The 18,816-nt window shown below is 44.9% G+C and overlaps 1 protein-coding gene and 2 long non-coding RNA genes across 3 annotated transcripts; all 3 read right to left on the bottom strand.

Moving 5' to 3' along the window:
- Positions 1-5,932: 5,932 nt before the first annotated feature.
- LOC127313792 (protein DETOXIFICATION 19) lies at positions 5,933-12,139 on the bottom strand. The gene is made up of 7 exons (XM_051344261.2): positions 11,675-12,139; positions 7,423-7,967; positions 7,231-7,317; positions 7,060-7,116; positions 6,709-6,947; positions 6,463-6,581; positions 5,933-6,382 (listed from the first exon to the last, which is right to left on the bottom strand). Exons 1-7 carry the CDS (start codon positions 11,939-11,941, stop codon positions 6,254-6,256), a joined length of 1,443 nt encoding a protein of 480 aa, XP_051200221.1. The 5' UTR covers positions 11,942-12,139; the 3' UTR covers positions 5,933-6,253.
- A 726-nt stretch (positions 12,140-12,865) lies between these two features.
- On the bottom strand, positions 12,866-14,309 carry LOC127313793 (uncharacterized). The gene is made up of 2 exons (XR_007859207.2): positions 14,271-14,309; positions 12,866-13,368 (listed from the first exon to the last, which is right to left on the bottom strand). It is a non-coding gene; the product is annotated as an uncharacterized lncRNA (long non-coding RNA).
- A 445-nt stretch (positions 14,310-14,754) lies between these two features.
- LOC127313794 (uncharacterized) lies at positions 14,755-17,391 on the bottom strand. Its single transcript, XR_007859208.1, has 2 exons — positions 15,742-17,391; positions 14,755-15,660 (listed from the first exon to the last, which is right to left on the bottom strand). It is a non-coding gene; the product is annotated as an uncharacterized lncRNA (long non-coding RNA).
- Positions 17,392-18,816: the final 1,425 nt, after the last annotated feature.

Raw genomic sequence — 18,816 nt, forward strand, 5'->3', positions numbered from 1 at the left:
TGATGCGCGTTGGAAATGGATCCAAGGTCAATGTGATCGCGATCGGCACACTTCCTCTACATCTACCTTCGGGATTAGTTTTAAGCCTAAATAATTGTTATTATGTACTGCGTTGAGCATGAACATTATATCTGGATCTTGTTTAATGCAAGACGGTTATTCATTCAAGTCTGAGAATAATGGTTGTTCTATTTTTATGAATAATATCTTTTATGGGCGAGCACCACAAAAGAATGGCTTATTTCTGTTAGATCTCGATAGTAGTGATACGCATATACATAACGTTAATGCTAAGCGAATTAAATTGAATGATAATTCTACTTATATGTGGCAATCGCTGCCTTGGTCATATTGGAGTGAAACGCATGAAGAAACTCCATACTGATGGATTACTTGAATCACTTGACTTTGAGTCACTTGATAGATGCGAAGCATGTCTAATGGAAAAAATGACTAAGACTCCATTTTCTGGTATGATGGAGCGAGCTACTGACTTATTGGAAATCATACATACCGATGTATGCGGACCAATGAGCGTAGCATCGCGGTGGTTATCGTTATGTTCTAACCTTCACAGATGATCTGAGTAGATATGGGTATATCTATTTCATGAAACATAAATCCGAAACTTTCGAGAAGTTTAAGGAATTCCAAAGTGAAGTAGAAAATCAACGTAACAAGAAGATTAAATTTCTACGATCTGATCGTGGAGGTGAATATCTGAGTTATGAGTTTGGCATGCATTTAAAGAAATGCGGAATACTTTCACAATTGACACCGCCGGGAACACCTCAACGAAACGGTGTGTCCGAACGTCGTAATCGAACTCTCTTAGATATGGTTCGTTCTATGATGTCTCTTACTGATTTGCCGTTATCATTTTGGAGTTATGCATTAGAGACAGCCGCATTCACTTTAAATAGAGCACCATCAAAATCCGTAGAAACGACACCGTATGAATTATGGTTTAATAAGAAACCTAAGTATCGTTCCTGAAAGTTTGGGGTTGCGAAGCCTATGTAAAGAAGTTACAACCGGACAAGCTAGAACCCAAAGCGGAGAAATGCGTCTTCATAGGATACCCTAAGGAAACTATAGGGTACACTTTCTATCACAGATCCGAAGGCAAAATATTTGTTGCTAAGAACGGAACCTTTCTTGAGAAAGAATTTCTCACTAAAGAAGTGACTGGAAGAAAAGTAGAACTTCGATGAGATTGATGAATCTATACTCGTTGATCAGGTAGCGCAATACCGAGAAATTGTACTGCATCGCCTACACCGGCAACAGAGGAAGCTAATGATAATGATCATGAAACTTGAACGAGGAAACTACTGAACCTCGCAGATCAACAAGGGAACGTACCACTCTGATTGGTATGATCCTTGTCTAAATGTCATGATTGTGGATAACAATGATGAGGACCTGCGACGTATGAAGAAGCGATGATGAGCCCGTATTCCAACAAATGGCAAGAAGCCATGAAATCCGAAATGGGATCCATGTATGATAACAAAGTATGGACTTTGGTAGACTTACCTGATAGCCGAAAGGCTGTCGAAAATAAATGGATCTTCAAGAGAAAAACATATGCTGATGGTAATATTACTGTCTATAAAGCTCGACTTGTCGCAAAGGGTTTCCGACAAATTCAAGGAGTTGACTACGATGAGACTTTCTCACCTGTAGCGAAGCTAAAATCTGTGAGGATTTTGTTAGCAATAGCTGCATTTTTCGATTATGAGATTTGGCGGATGGATGTCAAAATGGCGTTCCTTAATGGAGACATTGAGGAAGAGTTGTATACGGTACAACCCAAAGGTTTTGTCGATCCTAAAAATCTTGACAAAGTATGCAAACTTCAGCGTTCAATCAATGGACTGAAGCAAGCATCGAGAAGTTGGAACCGACGCTTTGATAAGGTGATCAAAGACTTCGGGTTTATACGATGTCATGGAGAGGCCTGTATTTACAAAAAGTGAGTGGGAGCTCTGTAGCATTCCGATATTATATGTAGATGACATATTATTGATCGGGAATGATATAGAACTATTAAGCAGTGTTAAAGGTTATTTGAATAATAGTTTTTCAATGAAAGACCTTGGTGAAGCATCATATATATTAGGCATCAAGATTTATAGAGATAGATCAAGACGCCTAATAGGGCTATCACAGAGTACATATCTGGACAAGATTCTAAAGAAGTTTAGAATGGACGAAAGTAAGAAAGGGTTCTTACCTATGTTACCAGGCAAAGTCTTGAGTAAGACTCAAGGACCGGCTACGGCAGAAGAAAGAGAAAGGATGAGTAAAATCCCCTATGCCTCGGCAGTAGGATCTATCATGTATGCCATGCTATGTACTAGACCGGATATAGCACATGATGTTAGTTTGACTAGCAGATATCAAAGTGATCCAGGAATGGAACACTGGACAGCGGTCAAGAATATCCTGAAGTACTTGAAAAGAACTAAGGATATGTTTCTTTGTTATGGAGGTGACCAAGAGCTCGTTGTAAGTGGTTACACCGATGCAAGTTGGAACACTGATCCTGATGACTCTAAGTCACAATCTGGGTACGTGTTTATATTGAATGGTGCTGCAGAAGCTGGGCAAGCTCAAAGCGATTGCACGGTGGCGAAGTCTTCAACGGAATCGAGTACATAAGCGGCTTTAGGCTTCATCAGAAGCGGTATGGATGAAGAGGTTCATTGTAGAGCTCGATGTGGTTCCTAGTGCATTGGACCCATTAATCATTTACTGTGATAACATGGGTGCCATTGCCAATGCACAAGAGCCAAGGTCACACAAGGGGCTGAAGCATATCAAGCTGCGTTACCACTCGATTCGCGAGTACATCGAAGATGGAGAAGTAAAGATTTGCAAAGTACACACTGATCTGAATGTAGCAGATCCGTTGACTAAAGCTCTCCCTAGGGCAAAGCATGACCAACACCAGAATGCCATGGGTGTTAGGTATATTACAATGTAATCTAGATTATTGACTCTAGTGCAAGTGGGAGACTGAAGGAGATATGCCCTAGAGGCAATAATAAAGTGGTTATTATTTATATCTTTATGTTTATGATAAATGTTTATATATCATGCTATAATTGTATTAACCGAAACATTAGTACATGTGTGATATGTAGACAACAAGAAGTCCCTAGTATGCCTCTTAAACTAGCTTGTTGATTAATGGATGATTAGTTTCATAATCATGAACATTGGATGTTATTAATAACAAGGTTATGTCATTGTATGAATGATGTAATGGACACACCCAATTAAAGCGTAGCATAAGATCTCGTCATTAAGTTATTTGCTATAAGCTTTCGATACATAGTTACCTAGTCCTTATGACCATGAGATCATGTAAATCACTTATACCGGAAAGGTACTTTGATTACACCAAACGCCACTGCGTAAATGGGTGGTTATAAAGGTGGGATTAAGTATCCAGAAAGTATGAGTTGAGGCATATGGATCAACAGTGGGATTTGTCCATCCCGATGACGGATAGATATACTCTGGGCCCTCTCGGTGGAATGTCGTCTAATGTCTTGCAAGCATATGAATAAGTTCATAAGAGACCACATACCACGGTACGAGTAAAGAGTACTTGTGAGGAGACGAGGTTGAACAAGGTATAGAGTGATATCGAAGATCAAACCTCGGACAAGTAAAATATCGCGTGACAAAGGGAATTGGTATTGTATGTGAATGGTTCATTCGATCACTAAAGTCATCGTTGAATATGTGGGAGCCATTATGGATCTCCAGATCCCGCTATTGGTTATTGGTCGGAGTGAGTACTCAACCATGTCCGCATAGTTCACGAACCGTAGGGTGACACACTTAAAGTTGGATGTTGAAATGGTAGTACTTGAATATGGAATGGAGTTCGAATATTTGTTCGGAGTCCCGGATGAGATCCCGGACATCACGAGGAGTTCCGGAATGGTCCGGAGAATAAGATTCATATATAGGATGTCATTTTATGTGAATTAAAATGATGCGGAAGGTTCTATGGAAGGTTCTAGAAGGTTCTAGAAAAGTCCGGAAGAAACCACCAAGGAAGGTGGAGTCCACATGGGACTCCACCTCCATGGCCGGCCAACCCTAGTGGGGGTGGAGTCCCAAGTGGACTCCCCCTTAGGGGGCCGGCCACCCCCCCATATGGGAGGTGGAACTCCCACCTCTAGTGGGAGTCCTAGCTTGGGTAGGTTTCCCCACCATATGGAAGGTTTTTGGTTCGGGTCTTATTCGAAGACTTGGAGACCAACACTTGGGGTTCCACCTATATAATGAGGGGCCAAGGGAGGGGGCCGGCCACCCCAAGACCACAAGTTGGCCGCCCCCCCTTGAAGTGGCCGGACACCCCCTCCCAAACCCTAGCCGCCCCCCTCTCCTCCATATCTCCCGCGTAGCTTTAGCGAAGCTCCGCCGGAGTTCTCCACCGCCACCGACACCACGCCGTCGTGCTGTCGGATTCAAGAGGAGCTACTACTTCCGCTGCCCGCTGGAACGGGAGGTGGACGTCGTCTTCATCAACAACCGAACGTGTGACCGAGTACGGAGGTGCTGCCCATTCGTGGCGCCGGAACCGATCGTGATCAAGATCTTCTACGCGCTTTTGCAAGCGGCAAGTGAACGTCTACCGCAACAACAAGAGCCTCCTCTTGTAGGCTTTGGAATCTCCTCAAGGGTGAGACTCGATAAACCCCTCGTTGCTACCGTCTTCTAGATTGCATCTTGGCTTGGATTGCGTGTTCGCGGTAGGAAATTTTTTGTTTTCTATGCAACGTTATCCTACAGAGGGGGCCGAAGAGGAGCTAGAGATGGCCTGTGCAGGCAATCGTCTTGCTGGGAGGCTGCCGCACGCGGGGACAGAGGCGCCGCCCGCTGCTCATCGTCGCCGCCGCCGCTTGCCCTCGCTGCCGCCACTGCTGGAGCACAGAGAGCTCGTGTGCGCTTTCCGGCGAGCGCTGGCCGTCGGAGATTCTCGTACGCATTTGCTGGCAAGCGCTGGCCGTCCCAGGCAGCCTCCCAGCACGGCGAGGAAGAAGTCCATTGGCCTTGATTGCTTTTTGGGAAAAGAAGATAGGGGGTTTTGTGTAAAATTGGTGGAAAAAAGTTATTTGCTTTTGCCACGTAGGACCTGACAGTGGGTCCCAACTGTTAGAAACTGAAATAAGACGCGTAAATTAGAAAATTAGTGCTCTTCGTCACGAAATGCCCCAAAACTGGTAGTCATGTGACAAACGCTACCCATTTGGTAGTTCTGTGTCACGACCGGCACAATTGTGATAGTTTTTTGTCATTTACTCATGCCCCTCCATCTCGCCGCCGGATCGCGGTGATAGATCAAAAGATCCACCACCACCAACCGCAGGCCGACCCTCTCCAGCGTAGAAGAGAGTCACCTCCTCTGTCGAACCCAAGGCTGCTGCCCCGGGCGCCCTCGTGACGCGGAAGAAGCCTGAGATCGCCTCCACGCACCGACGAGAGGCGGGGGGAGGGCATGGCACAGATCGAGGGCCTGGCCTCTGCCCACCACCAGCCCCTACCGGTGTGCCGCGGGTGGAAGCCTACGGGAGGGGAGGGGGAAGACCGCAGCGCAAGAGCCGCCGCCGCCCATCACCATCCGCGCCGGCCGCCGCCGTGTGCGTTGAGGAGGGGAGAGCCCGTCCGCCGTCCCCCACATCGGCGAGGAGAGGCCCCCGCCGCCGCCACGCCCCGAGGGTCTTTGCCCCGGTGGTGCTACCGGCGGCGGCGGCGGCGGTTAGGGTTGGGGAGGGGTCGGGCTGTTACGAAAGCTTTTTTCGTTCAGGTTTGTGTATTTGATACAGAGAGATTTTACCAATGTTATATGGGCGTTCTTTTAATGTTAGATAATGTATGCAAAAAATTTAGATAAAGTGCAGAGAAATGTTGCAAAACGATGTAATATTTTTAAAATGTTGCACACACAGAAAAATATGTTACATTTGGCAAAAAAAATTATACCAATGACGAATGTTTTTGTACCAGCTACAGCCGACTGATCCGTAGAGGCCGCCTTCACCAAAACGTCTAGGAAAATACAAAAAAAAAAAAAATCACAAACCGCTGAAGCCGAACGTTCAGGTGCAAGCCACACGGACGAAGCTACCGCCGACCACTGTCTGATCCTAAATTACATCAATCAATAAACTAACACGTGCGTCTATGCCCATTGATCAAGCGACATAGTTCTTGCTTTGGAGAGAAATCACGCGACGTAGTTGACCTTGTCTCGTTGCATCGCTTCCACGATCTTGGACCATTTGGTGCAGATGGTGATCACCACCAGCGTGCATGTCTGGCACGTCAGCCCGCAGAGTAGACCCGACCATAAACCCTGCAAAAATCGACAAGATTTGTACGTCTGCTAGCTATTTTTCCAGATCAGAGAGGGAGTTTCCTTCATTCATTACGTACCTTGGTGTTGAAGTTGAGCTTGAAGGCAAAGAGGATGGCCAGCGGCATGCCGATGATGTAGAACGCCACCAGGTTCGTCATCGCCGCCAGGTGCTGCCATCCGCAGCCCCTCGCCACCCCTGCCACACGCCAATTCATTTATCAGCTTGCTCGATTGTTTAGCACTAGCAGTGCATTCTAGTCTCTGATTTTGTGTCTGTGCCATTGAAATCATCCGTGTAGGATAGGATAGAGATTCCTTCTCACCTGACAAGACGCCCTGGGCTGAGTCGAGCACGATGGAGATCATCATGAAAGGGGTGATGGCCGCGAACTCTGCCGCAATCACCGCGCTCCCGCTGAAGAGGCTCGCCCATAGGCCGTGGCCAAAGCCCAGCACTAGGAGGAAGGAGAGGGCGAGGAACACTGACAGCTTCAACGTCACCGCCACCGCGTTCTTGGCCCTGTCTATGTTCCCGGCACCGATTTCATTCGACACCCTCGTGCTGCAAAAAAGGTGCAAGCAACAACAACATAAACGGCCACAATTGTAGAAGGTCCACGGAATGATGGAAGCAAGAACTTCGGATCGGCCTGGGTCTGAAATTGGGGCAGTACCTCACCGCGGCACTGAAGCCGTAAGTGATCATGTAGGCAATGGCCTCCGTGCTCACGCTGCATTAATTTGGAAATTTAACATGGATGGAGTCGATTCATGTCATGGAGTAGATGATTGTTGAACAATTTCTCAGAAGCTCCATCAGTCGTACGGCAAGAGACATAACTTACCAAATGGCGATCAAGGACGTGCTCACAGTGGAATTCGGCAGCAGGCCAGCAAGCAGCACCAAGAGCTCCAACGCACAGTACTCCAAGCTGCAGTCAGTAGTAACGAATGTCAGGTTGAACAATATCCAAACCAATTGAACTGGGGAATCGAAATGTGTGTGTAGTGTAGGTGTAAGAATGTACTACCCATACCAGACCATGACGGCGGAGGGCGCTGCGAGCCTGATCGTCGGCAGCATGTAGCTGAAGGCGTCAACGGAGAAGCCATTCCACGTTTCATCGAACTTCTTGGACCACATCACGTAGCCGAGCAGCATCAGGCAGGAGAACCAGAAGGAGACGGAGATGGAGGCGGACGAGCCGGCGAGGCCCAAGCCGAGCACGTTCACCAGAAGGTGGTTCAGCACGAGGTGGAACGCGAACGGCACCCCAGAGCAGACGACGAGTGGCAGCACGACGGACTGCGTCTGCAGGTACCGCAGCATGCACTGCAGGAAGGAGTAGGCGAACAGGCCGGGGATCTGGTACCGGATGAACTCCGCAGCCGCACGGGATACCTCGGGTTCCTGATGAAGGAACAGGAGCAGAGGCTCCGTGAGCACCCACATGACGGAGATGAGCACGGACACCACCGCGGAGATGATGAGCGACGACTGGAGGTACAGGCCCAGCATGCGGTACAGCCGGGCACCGTAGGCCTGCCCGCAAAGCGTCTCCAGGGCGCCACTCATGCCAGTCTGAAATGTGGTTCAATATAGAAAATGCGTCAATTCAATACATGAATCCAGCGGCCAGGCAACCTAAAACGTGCAATGCATGTTTCTTCTACACTGTATGAGGGTTTCAATATTACTAAATATTAATCTGTCAAGGTTTTTCAGTGACATTCATAGATTTTCTTATTGAAAAAATTAGGTCTGACTTAGCTGTAGCCTGTAGATATATACTCCTATTTTCTTTTAACTATTAACGGAAACTGTGGTAATTTATGGTCGCTGACCGTGCATATACGTACTCAAACTGCATTTGATATAGGTTAACCCGTACTTGTTGGGATCTGAAAATGATATGTTATCCTTCTTTTTGGCGATAAGTAACTAGATTAGGGCATGTACAATGGTAGGGAAGGTACCTTCTCTTAGCACTTCACATGTGAGAAGACAATAGCTATAGAATGCATTATTTCTTCTTGTCAGCCCTTCTAATTAATGAGAATTGATTAAATTTAGTTGGAAAGTATGTTGCTAAGGAAAGGCATACATAGAATGGAGAAATTGGTTTATCTTATTTTTTAAGGGATGATCCTTTAGCTAAAGGAAGACAACCTTCTCTTCCTCTATTCTATCTCTTCGAACTCAACTCAACAAATCACTAGGATGGATATCCTGATAGTTAGGCTTACCCCGACAAGCGCACGTGAAGGCCGAACCGACGGTACCTAGGTGAGGATTACAGTTAAATGTCGTCCCATCTGCAATGGTTGGTGGTTGGAAAACGGCTGAGGCTGTTGCTTGTAACTGAAGAATACCACCCAATTTCCCATCTCTCTGTAGCAATTCTGTGGAGAAGAACTATAGATCCTATATTCGAGCGAGAATTACGAGGGAGTGTTGACAAGATGTTTTGGATATGCCTCTCTCGCTTTATTTTATATTAGTGGAGATACGTTCTTTTGTTTTGAACGGGAAAGGCCCAAAAGGCTTCGAAGCATCTATTTCTTCAGTGGTGATGTTACAGATACAAGAGGAACCCGACATAGAAAGAAAATTATAAACTTGCCCTCATACATTGCAAACAAGCCCTCAGAGAATTCGCCAAAAAAGCAATCAAGGACTTCATCTTCACCGCTCGATACCGAGAACCTCGAGGCACTGGCACCACCAGCACCACCGGGGACGAAACCACTTGTGGTGATGGCGGTAATTATTCCCACATCGAGATCAAAGATCTTCCAGTAAATTAAAGGAAGAAGGAGCACAAGCAACACTTGCAGCCAAGTGCGGAGGGCCTCCCTTGGACATGAATAGCATTGCCAAATCTTGGCCTATGTTGAGAAGCTCCACCGCAGAATCAATCTTCAGAAGCACAAGCAGAACCATGTGCTTCATCTTCCCACATCCATCACCAAGCACCTGAAGATTCGAAGCTGCCTCCCACTCTCCCAAGCCACCACGGTCGGCCGAGAGTAGAGAGACGACACCAACAATAGGTAGGGGACGACGGAGTCGATGCTTATTGAGGAGATTTGCCACCCGAGAACCATCCACCCACTTCCACCTTGGAAGCAGAAGAACGACCTCCACGGGCGCCCATCCAGGGCCGCGCCAGAGCACCAAGAGGTTAAAGCCTCGCCACACACCTCCAAATCCCGCTGTCACCATGCTTCCCTTCTCATCCCCCTTGCCTCCACGGTCGGCTAGGAGAAGAAGCAGCAATCCAACACCCCAGACCGAGTGGCAGCAACAACATGCCTTATTTGCGGAGATCCTCGAAGTAGAACTTTAGAAGGCACCACCGCCCACTCCCCCACCGCCGGAGTACAAAAATAGTGGAACCACACCTCGAGCTACTCGGCCGCTGGAGCAAAAAAACAATGGAGCCACACCTCGAGCTGCCTAGGATCTGACCAGAAGAACCCAAAGTCCTACTCCGAACTACCAACAGAACGCCAAGAACTCTATTCCTACCTATACAAACTAATCCGAAGCCTCCCCTTAGCCAACTCCGACCGGCATCGCCAACGGGAGCTGCCTTAGTTTGGCCCGGCGCCATGGAGGAACCACTCAGCTACTGCAGTGAGGTGAGAGAGGAGAAGATAGAATGAACCCACCCCCAAACCTGGAGATACTTTCTCTATGGACACGATCCAACTGGCCGGCTGGATCGTAGCACTAGCGTGTTTTGTGGTTTGTGGATGTAGGCTAAGATGTGCCCAAAATTTTCTCGTTGTTTCATTATAATTGTTTCAACTCCCCCCTTCTCTTTTAATCTACGTTCTGAAAAAATCAGATAAATTAGTAGTGCATTTATTAGTAGTACTTAAATTGGCAAACATCCAATCCAACCTACATTGGAAATCGTGACATCCAATAGATAAAAGAGGAACACTTCGGGTTTTCCGTATTCTTGTTAACTAAAAGCTAGAATGTAGAGTATTTCAGAACAAATTTTAGGACTAGAATGCAAAGTATTTCAAGAACATAGAGAGTACTAGTTAATGGTTCTAGTGGAACCGTTTTTTCTCCCAAATAATAAGTACCCTCCATCCCACTTTATAGAGCTTGCACGTATTTCTAAATTATCAATTTGACCAACATAAAATTATATCATTAGAAACTAGAACATCGTAGCTTTCTAACAATATAATATTTTATATTATATATGTTGTATTATTATTGTCAAATTTACGACACAGGAACATGCGCAAACCCTATGGACAGTGCAAACATTTTTTGTCATTCTTCAAAAATTTCTGCGCAAGCAAACGTTTTATGCTACTTTCGACCCACCTTTAGAGCTGCTAAACTAGCAAGTGTATATAGTACAACTCCATCTGTTCCTATAAACAAGGTGTAAATAGATTGCCTCGGCGATTAATTAAGGAGCAAGATGCAGCACGAGATTTCTTTCCAAACGTGCCCCTCATAAAATCTGCAACTCCCTCCTACTCCGGGCTGCAGCAAATTCCGTAAACAAACTGCGTGGGCCAGTGTGCCACGCCCCTTCGTTACTCGCTGGCATTAATTCATCCCGTGCCGTTGAAGTCACGCACAGCGTTTTTTTCCTTAAAATCTGCGAGTTGAGGTTGACCAACGGGGGAATGATCCCTCCCTTAGCTATATGTTGTTATGTAGGATGAGACTTTTCCGGTTTATTCGCCTCTGCTGCGAAATTATCGCGCATGGGGAATCGAACCCGGATAGACTGGCTGCGCACTCGCTTGCCTTGCCACTAAGCTAGAGCTTAGTTCTCATATATGCACCAGTAACATCTGCATGCACTGGAGTATTGGCCAGTTAGGGTGCATGCACGAGTAAAGCATGAAGGGGTATATCGGAAAGAATCATATAGCAACTAAACCCATGCCTTATAATTTAACGAAAATTGCAAAAAAAAAGAATATACGCCTTGTGCAAGGGAGGAGGATGACGAGATCTGTGCCGCCGTCTAGCCGGACGTGCCCTCGCCGGACACCAGTAGAATCTTGTTTCCATTGTGTATTCCGGTGTAGTTATATGCATAAGGGCTTTATCTCCCTTCGTCAAAAGAGGCTACCCAAATAGTATGATTTTGCGTACACCTATCTTAAGGGAAAAGAAAGTAAAACCGGTTTTTCTAAAAATCCTACTATCCAAACTCGTTTTCTATAGCTGGTCTTTAATCTCTATTCTCCAAACAACCACAAATCTGGCAAAGAGTATGTACAAGCACGAGTAGTACGTACGACGAAGGCGTAGCCGCTGACGGTGGCCCAGGTATTGCCGAGCGTGGCGCCGGCGAGTTGGACGTCGCCGAGGTGGCCGGAGAACATCACGGACACCAGCGGGATGGTGTAGTACAACATGTTGGTCAGGACCATCGGCACCGCGAACTGCAGCTGCGCCCACGCCTCCTCTGTGTCGATCACGCGGCGTATCCACGCCGCCGACGAGTGCGCCCTCGCCTCGCCCCCGTCGGGCTTGGCGGCGCCGAGCAGCGGAGCCGAAGACATGCCGATGTCGATCGGCTGGCCAGATGATAGCTACAGGAAGGAGGAGCTAATTGGGTTTTCGCGGCGTCTGGCTACCGAGAAGGTCATTCGTGGCGATCAGCGACTGTGATCTGGAAGTTATGTATAGCAGGTAGCGTGGGAGTGGGAAGCTAATGGTCGACCACGTTTTCTGTGAGGAGTGCGTGGCCGGCGTGGTGTGCAGAGTTGGTGGAAATACTAAATGCGAAACATTACTTGGGGTGTATAAATACTGAAATACTCGGTGGTTCATGCGTTCGTACGTGTACCCCTCCATCCACAAACAAGATTACCATTTTCATTTTTAGAAGCAAATATTTCAAAATTTTACTAAATATTTACATAAAATAGCAACATATATAACATGAAAATACATTTGTATCCTAAGACGGAGTATATAACATTTGTTTGTGCGAAAAGTTGTTTTGGCACTCAGGCACCAGTGATCCTGCCATGTGCAAGCTCTGTGCACCGTCCGTTCTCTTCAGTCGGTCCATCCAATTGTTCATATACTGGTAGTACACCAATAGCTTCTTGTGGTATTCGTCTAAGTATACCTTCAGCCAAGCTGTATTTCTTTTTGGTGCTCATTTAATGAGGTGCAACGTGTTCTTGGACCAATGCACGGCAGCATTCTGCCAACTGCTGACCATTGCAGAGTCACGTCATTTATTGAGATCAATCTAAACCTGGGATCACAACACAGCAAGTGATTAGCTCTAGTATATTTTTGTCGGTCGTTCTTATTTACTAGTAGTTGGGGCGCCCCATGGGGCGCCTCCTCGCAGGTCCTGTGCGGTCAAATCACGATTCAAATGCTGCGCAAGGTGGGTTTTGTTGTTTCTTCTCCCTTCCACTCTCGCCCAAACATGCTTTGAAAGACAAAGTACTTCAAACAAGAAATAGAAACTCACGTAAGGCCCGAGGCCACTTTGCTTGTCATATTGCTAAATTAGAAATTCTTCTAATTCAGACTTATTAATTATCATACAAAATTGTCCGACAGATATCTAGGAGCTCATCACATCATTTCCAACACAATCACCATCCATAGACTAACTACTCTTACGGCTACCTCTGGGAAGCATGCATGAACTATTCATCTTCTCTGGAAATTAACTTCACCTTGTTGCATTGCCTCTAATAGCACACTGATTAATTTTTCATAGCAGTCGGTGACCCTGAACTCAAGTTGAGTCGAAATGAAAATGATGACCCAACCACAAGCCCAATCTTAGTTTCGTCTCCCTCCGTGAGAATCGCCGTTGAATGGCTAACTCGTCCTGCACCTGCTTTCTTCTTCAATGAGCCTTGCCTCAGTTACTCCTAAATTTGTACATTTTGGCTCCCATATTTCTCCATATGTCTTCTATATATGATCTTCAAAATCTGCCACACCAAGTTGCTACCTGCATATGTACATACTTAGTTTTCCGGTATGGAGAGCAAGTGCAAATAAAATATTGAAGAATGCAATGATATGGGGAATCTTAGTCAATACAAATATATATTAATGAAGTCCTGGCCAGGGCACTTGTTTCTAGCTCACTAGCTCACGGTACGTCAAAGACAAAAATCAAACATAATATTGACCAAAAAAACCGTATCGATGGTAGCAATTGGCTCATTGCATAGTCTGATTTAAGCAGCATGTATCCAAAAAGGCAAAGTAAGAAAACAAGTGTGGAGAATATTTTCTAATCAAGGTAAGAAGAAAAAAAGTTCAAATAAGTAATAAAAAATAAACAACAAATGCTACATATATGACTTAACAGATAGCATGCAAACAACAAATGCTACATATATGACTTAACAGATAGTATAAACAATCCAGACATCCGGGCTATCTTATTTGTTAATCTAAATATTATATGAGCAAACACGAAGCAAAAGAGCACTAACTCACCAGCATTGCTTTACCCTTGAGATGGATGGGCGTAGAGATATAGCATAATCATGCACTGAGCAAAAGAATTTTCTTTCATTTCTCCAGCCATATTACTAAATATACAAAGAACTGAAAGACACTACTAATTCAATCTAGCATGGAGGTATATATATCACATGATACATGATAATTAGGCACAAGCCTGAAGTTAAAAAACATGAAACTTGATAATTCGGCACAAGCCTGAAGTGGAGAGAGGGTATATAAATTGAAACTGGTTAACATGGTGCATCCTTGCACAGTGCCACTTGAAAAATATTTCCTCAAGAATCTCCAGTTTGCAACAATATAAATATTCTAGATCAAATGCTACTGATCTTGTGAGGATAACCAAAATAAGGGAAACTAAGAAAGATTCTTTACCCTGAGAGGGGCTAGTGACCAAGCAGAATGTGAAATAAAGTACTGAGAAGAAAGAACAACGGCTTCAGTTCCTGCAACTTCACATAACACATAAAACACAAAAAAAGGAGGCTGTAGATGGACAAAGATTTCGTGCACATGAGCACCAGTAATCCCTTTTCAGAAAAGTAATTAAAAACCATATTTCTAAGTTTTAAAAAAATCTGAAAATAAATCATGATGTAGTTAGTATTGTACCCCACAAACGTGTAAATTTCAACTTTCAATAATGTGTATTTTGAGCTGCACAAAAATAATAAATATGTGGATCTGAGTATAGTGATTCAAATCTACAAAAAAAAATTAAACTTTGTCATTTTTGTGTAGCTTAGAAAACAAAATATTCGTAATTGAGATGTTATACGTTAGTGGAATACATCATTAGCTACTTTTAGGATTTCGTTACATAATTTTTTGAAATATATAAATATAATTTTAAAAAAAATTAATACAATGAGGGCACTGGTGCCCATGATCCAAAAGGACTTTCCAGCTGTAGACGTACATAGAACACATCAAACCAAAAGAAGAATATAATAAATAAATAGGATGATGTTGAGGTAAATTAGTTGCAACATGCAACTCATAAACTTCTGTTTCGGATTTCAGATCATAATAATATTAGATTAGATACATGCAGGAAGGACATGTAGCCATGTAGATAGATGTTCAGCCGGAAGCCACTCATCAAATATGGAATATGGGACCTCAATTTATATGCTCACAATAACAAAAATAAATGTTGAAAGAGAAAACTCTATTTTTTCTTGTGTAAAAATAAAAGTGCCAATTTGAAAATGCACAATATAGAAGTGTTGTTACAAGTCCCTCTCTCCTCTCTCACACACACGGTAAGCCATTGGATAGAATTTTAGTGCTGCTCACAGCTGCAGCTAGTACTAAGCCTTCATATATGTAGCTACTGTTCACGTCTCAAGGTGATGCACATTTGCAGCTAAGAATAATATAAACCACACATGCTTTTACCGTAGAGTAGTAGCTTTGCAAATCCTATACCCAATAAATACATGTAACAGACCGTAAATAACTCTCAATTATCCAGAATCAGTTTTAGAAACAAAGTCCCTAGTATATGAAAATGAGAATAATAAATATAGAGACCATGAGCAATACCCAATCCAGCAATTTAAAAGAAAAGCCCAAAAACAGAGAAACAAGACATATAAAACCCATACCCCTTATACTAAGATAATAAAAACACAACAGTCAAAATTTAAGATTTGAACATCATAATGAGTGCAGCAGCGGTGTAGCACAATTAAAAGGAAGAGAATGTATATAACCCAGAAGCCTCTTTTACCTACACTGCACTACAACTTTAACAGATGAGCTGAAAGAAAAAAAAGCAATGAACCTGCCGTTCAAAGAGGAGGTAGTCAGGCCTCCGAAGAAAATAAGGTTTCTCTCTTACCTGCCCCTTTAATATACATACTGCAAGTGTACAACTGAACGTGTTCAAAAACCTAGCGCGCCGGTGAATGGATGAACTTCTCCATAGTAGCAAAATAAGCACATGAAATTCTCGGAGTTTACATTGGACAAGCCTGTGACATGGAAGTACAACCATTAGAATCAAATATGAACTGAACAATGTCATTTACTCAAGCTCACGGCCATTGCATCTGTGAACTATATAGCATCACTGAAAACATCCCGGATCCTTGTCACAGCTCAAAAGAACATAATTTTGTACAAATTCATTCTATCAGGAAATGCCCACATGAAGTGAAAACCCATGCTGAGAACATTAAAATCGCACTTGAGGAAAAGTATAGTTAAGTTTGAACAAATAGTTTGTCAATTCAGGAAAAGGAAAATTTAAATAAATATGGATGGAAGCAAAAAATCGTGCATTGCATTGCTGTAAATCTTACACGATAGGAATTAAGTAAAACAAAAAGGAATCTCATGCTGTGATTTGGGCATTTTTTCTGGAATACACATGATCTCAGCTTTTTTTCGAATAGTACATATCATCTCAGCTGTAAAGAAGGACATGGATACCACTGATTCAGTAACGAATATGGCATTTAAGTGTTCATAAGTATCTTCCAGGGGTTAGCTACCATTTGCAGTATAAAAAGAGAATAAGAGAGGTATACATAACCACAAGCAAATTTGCAGTTCCTGAAGAATTCAAACCTGACGTACCAGATTAGCAAGTTTGCCGCAATTCTCTTCATTATATCGCAAGCACGGCGATTTCAGGTCGAATTTTTGCGACAAGCGTTGTGAATTGATTTCCTCCATCCGTTCCTTTGCAAGATGCATTGGATTGTTTAGAAGTATAAAGACCTGGGTGATATATCCACGATGTGCTCATGGTAGCCCGGGCCTTGCTGACGATGGTGTGCAGGAGGCTGAGCTTGTCCTCTCTGTAGAAGAGGAAGTTGCTGAAATGCTGAGGGTGCTGAGGGCCTCGATGTCGCGGCACCGGTAGGGAAACCCCAGGAGCGAGGAGGAAGCACGTAGGAGGAAGGACCAATCTGCGGCACCGTCGGGGTGTACTGGATGCCCGCCCACAGAGTAGCAACCCATGGCGGTCTTTACTGCTACTCCCGCCGTATGTGGGTAGAGGAGATGAGATGGCGGCGATCCCATCGATCTAGGGTTAGGGAAGGCTGCAGGGGATGAACGGGCTAGGGGGAAAATCACAGAGGAGGGCGAGGAGGAAGAGTGTATGGGAGGAGGAGGAAGAACGTAGGAGGAGGGGCCGATCTGTGGCCGTACATCGAACGAAACCACCGCTTGCCCAAGGGCACCCAAAAAACTCCCCGTGCGGAACTGGCGCTCGAAACCAGAGGAGCCACCCAGAGTCCCAGAGTTCCAATCGGATCGCACAAGACACAGAAAGAGGCGGGAAGAGGGGTATCGAGCGAATCTTGCGGGCGACGCTGCCGCTGCGTTTGGGGGATCCCTTCCTCCGGGAGGACGGCGGCGAGATGCAGCGGGCCCTGCCCCCGTCGGCGTCAGCGGCGGAAGGCGGCGACGAGGTCGGGGAGGAGGTGGACATGGAGAATCGCGCCACCAGAGATCCTCGAGGAGAAGGGGATTGGAGGAGGAGGAGAGGGTTAGGATTGAGCCTCTCCTCCTAAAAGCTCTCTATTCGGGACGCGAAGCGGAGGCACGAGAGCAGGCGAGCGAGCAGGACGGTGCGGGTTAGCATTTTCTCCCTACCAACGAGTGCGCCACGTGGAACGCCCTGGCATAGGGCAAGGGTACTCGCACTTCATGTTTCTCAATTGCAGTTTGTTGGGTTGGGGATGTTAGTGTCCGAAAATAGCGTCAGATAGATCATTTGGGAAAATACCACCGGGACGTGGTGTCGAATTTGGGGCGAATCGTGAACCAAGGCATAGCCCGGTGGTTGGGATGGCTGATGCATCCCCACCGATCCAGGTTCGAGTCTCCGCACTCGTAATTTGGTGTCGTATACACAATTACTTCTAGTAAAATTACAGCGTTTTGGGTTTCTTCCCCTAAAAGCCAAACATTTATTTTTTAGAATTTGGCGCGCATCTGTATTCAGTCGCGTTCCCCAATAGAAAATTTAAAAGCTTAAATTCAACTGGAAAGCACTCAAATTCATTTAAATTTATTATATATTACAATGAATTTGAATGAGATCCAACTAAATTTAAACATAAAATAAATTAATGGCGCCAGTGGCAGCCGAAGGGGTTGTAGTACTTGAAGAAATTGTCGTCAGAGGCAGACATAGAGGATCTCCCGGACGTGTCCATCTAGATGGAAATCTGACTCAAGTTTGAGAGTGGTACCTCTAACGGATACATTGGTCAGTTTGAATCGCGTCACTACGGTAGGGTCTTTCCTATTTTATATTCGCGCGGATAAAAATAGACACAAAATTTGCGTAGAGGTCTCACCGTCGGTCAGGGGGCTCCTTCCATTCCAAGGTTGCAGAGGAGTAGCGACGGTGGCGCGCTGATGACACGTCTTCTTCGATGCCGGTGGCTTCGAGCTCCTTCAGGCTGTGCTGTATTTTTGCTTTTCTTGTGGATTGTCTTGTAAGGTTCCTGGTTTAATAGTATCACTGTTTCACCCCGCAAAAAAACTACCTCTATGTAAACGTGGCTAAGTAAAGATCTCAATACGTTAATCAGGAACTGAGATCTACTCATTAATTTTCTATTCCGGTTGACTAGTCAGTTTACTCATTAATTTTTACGGATGGTCATTTATGGTACAGTTGACGTATTGGGACCATGTCCCAACGACCTCATCCCACGAACTACTGTTCCTGCATACGATCCTGGCTATATTTCTCTTTTCTACAACCAGCAAACCCCCGGAGGCACATACTTCCACGTCAAAGGAACGATTCATACTGCTGCACGTGGCGGGAGCACTGATGCTGAGGAGCATGAAATCTTCTTCCTCTAGTAATCTGGGAGAGTTACTTTATAACTTGTAAGGTTGTAGGATGTTGCTACTAGGGATAACCCAACAATGTTTTATTCAAGGG

This window comes from Lolium perenne, chromosome 7 (genome assembly GCF_019359855.2).
Source record: "Lolium perenne isolate Kyuss_39 chromosome 7, Kyuss_2.0, whole genome shotgun sequence".
In the NCBI taxonomy this organism is placed as follows: Eukaryota; Viridiplantae; Streptophyta; class Magnoliopsida; order Poales; family Poaceae; genus Lolium; species Lolium perenne.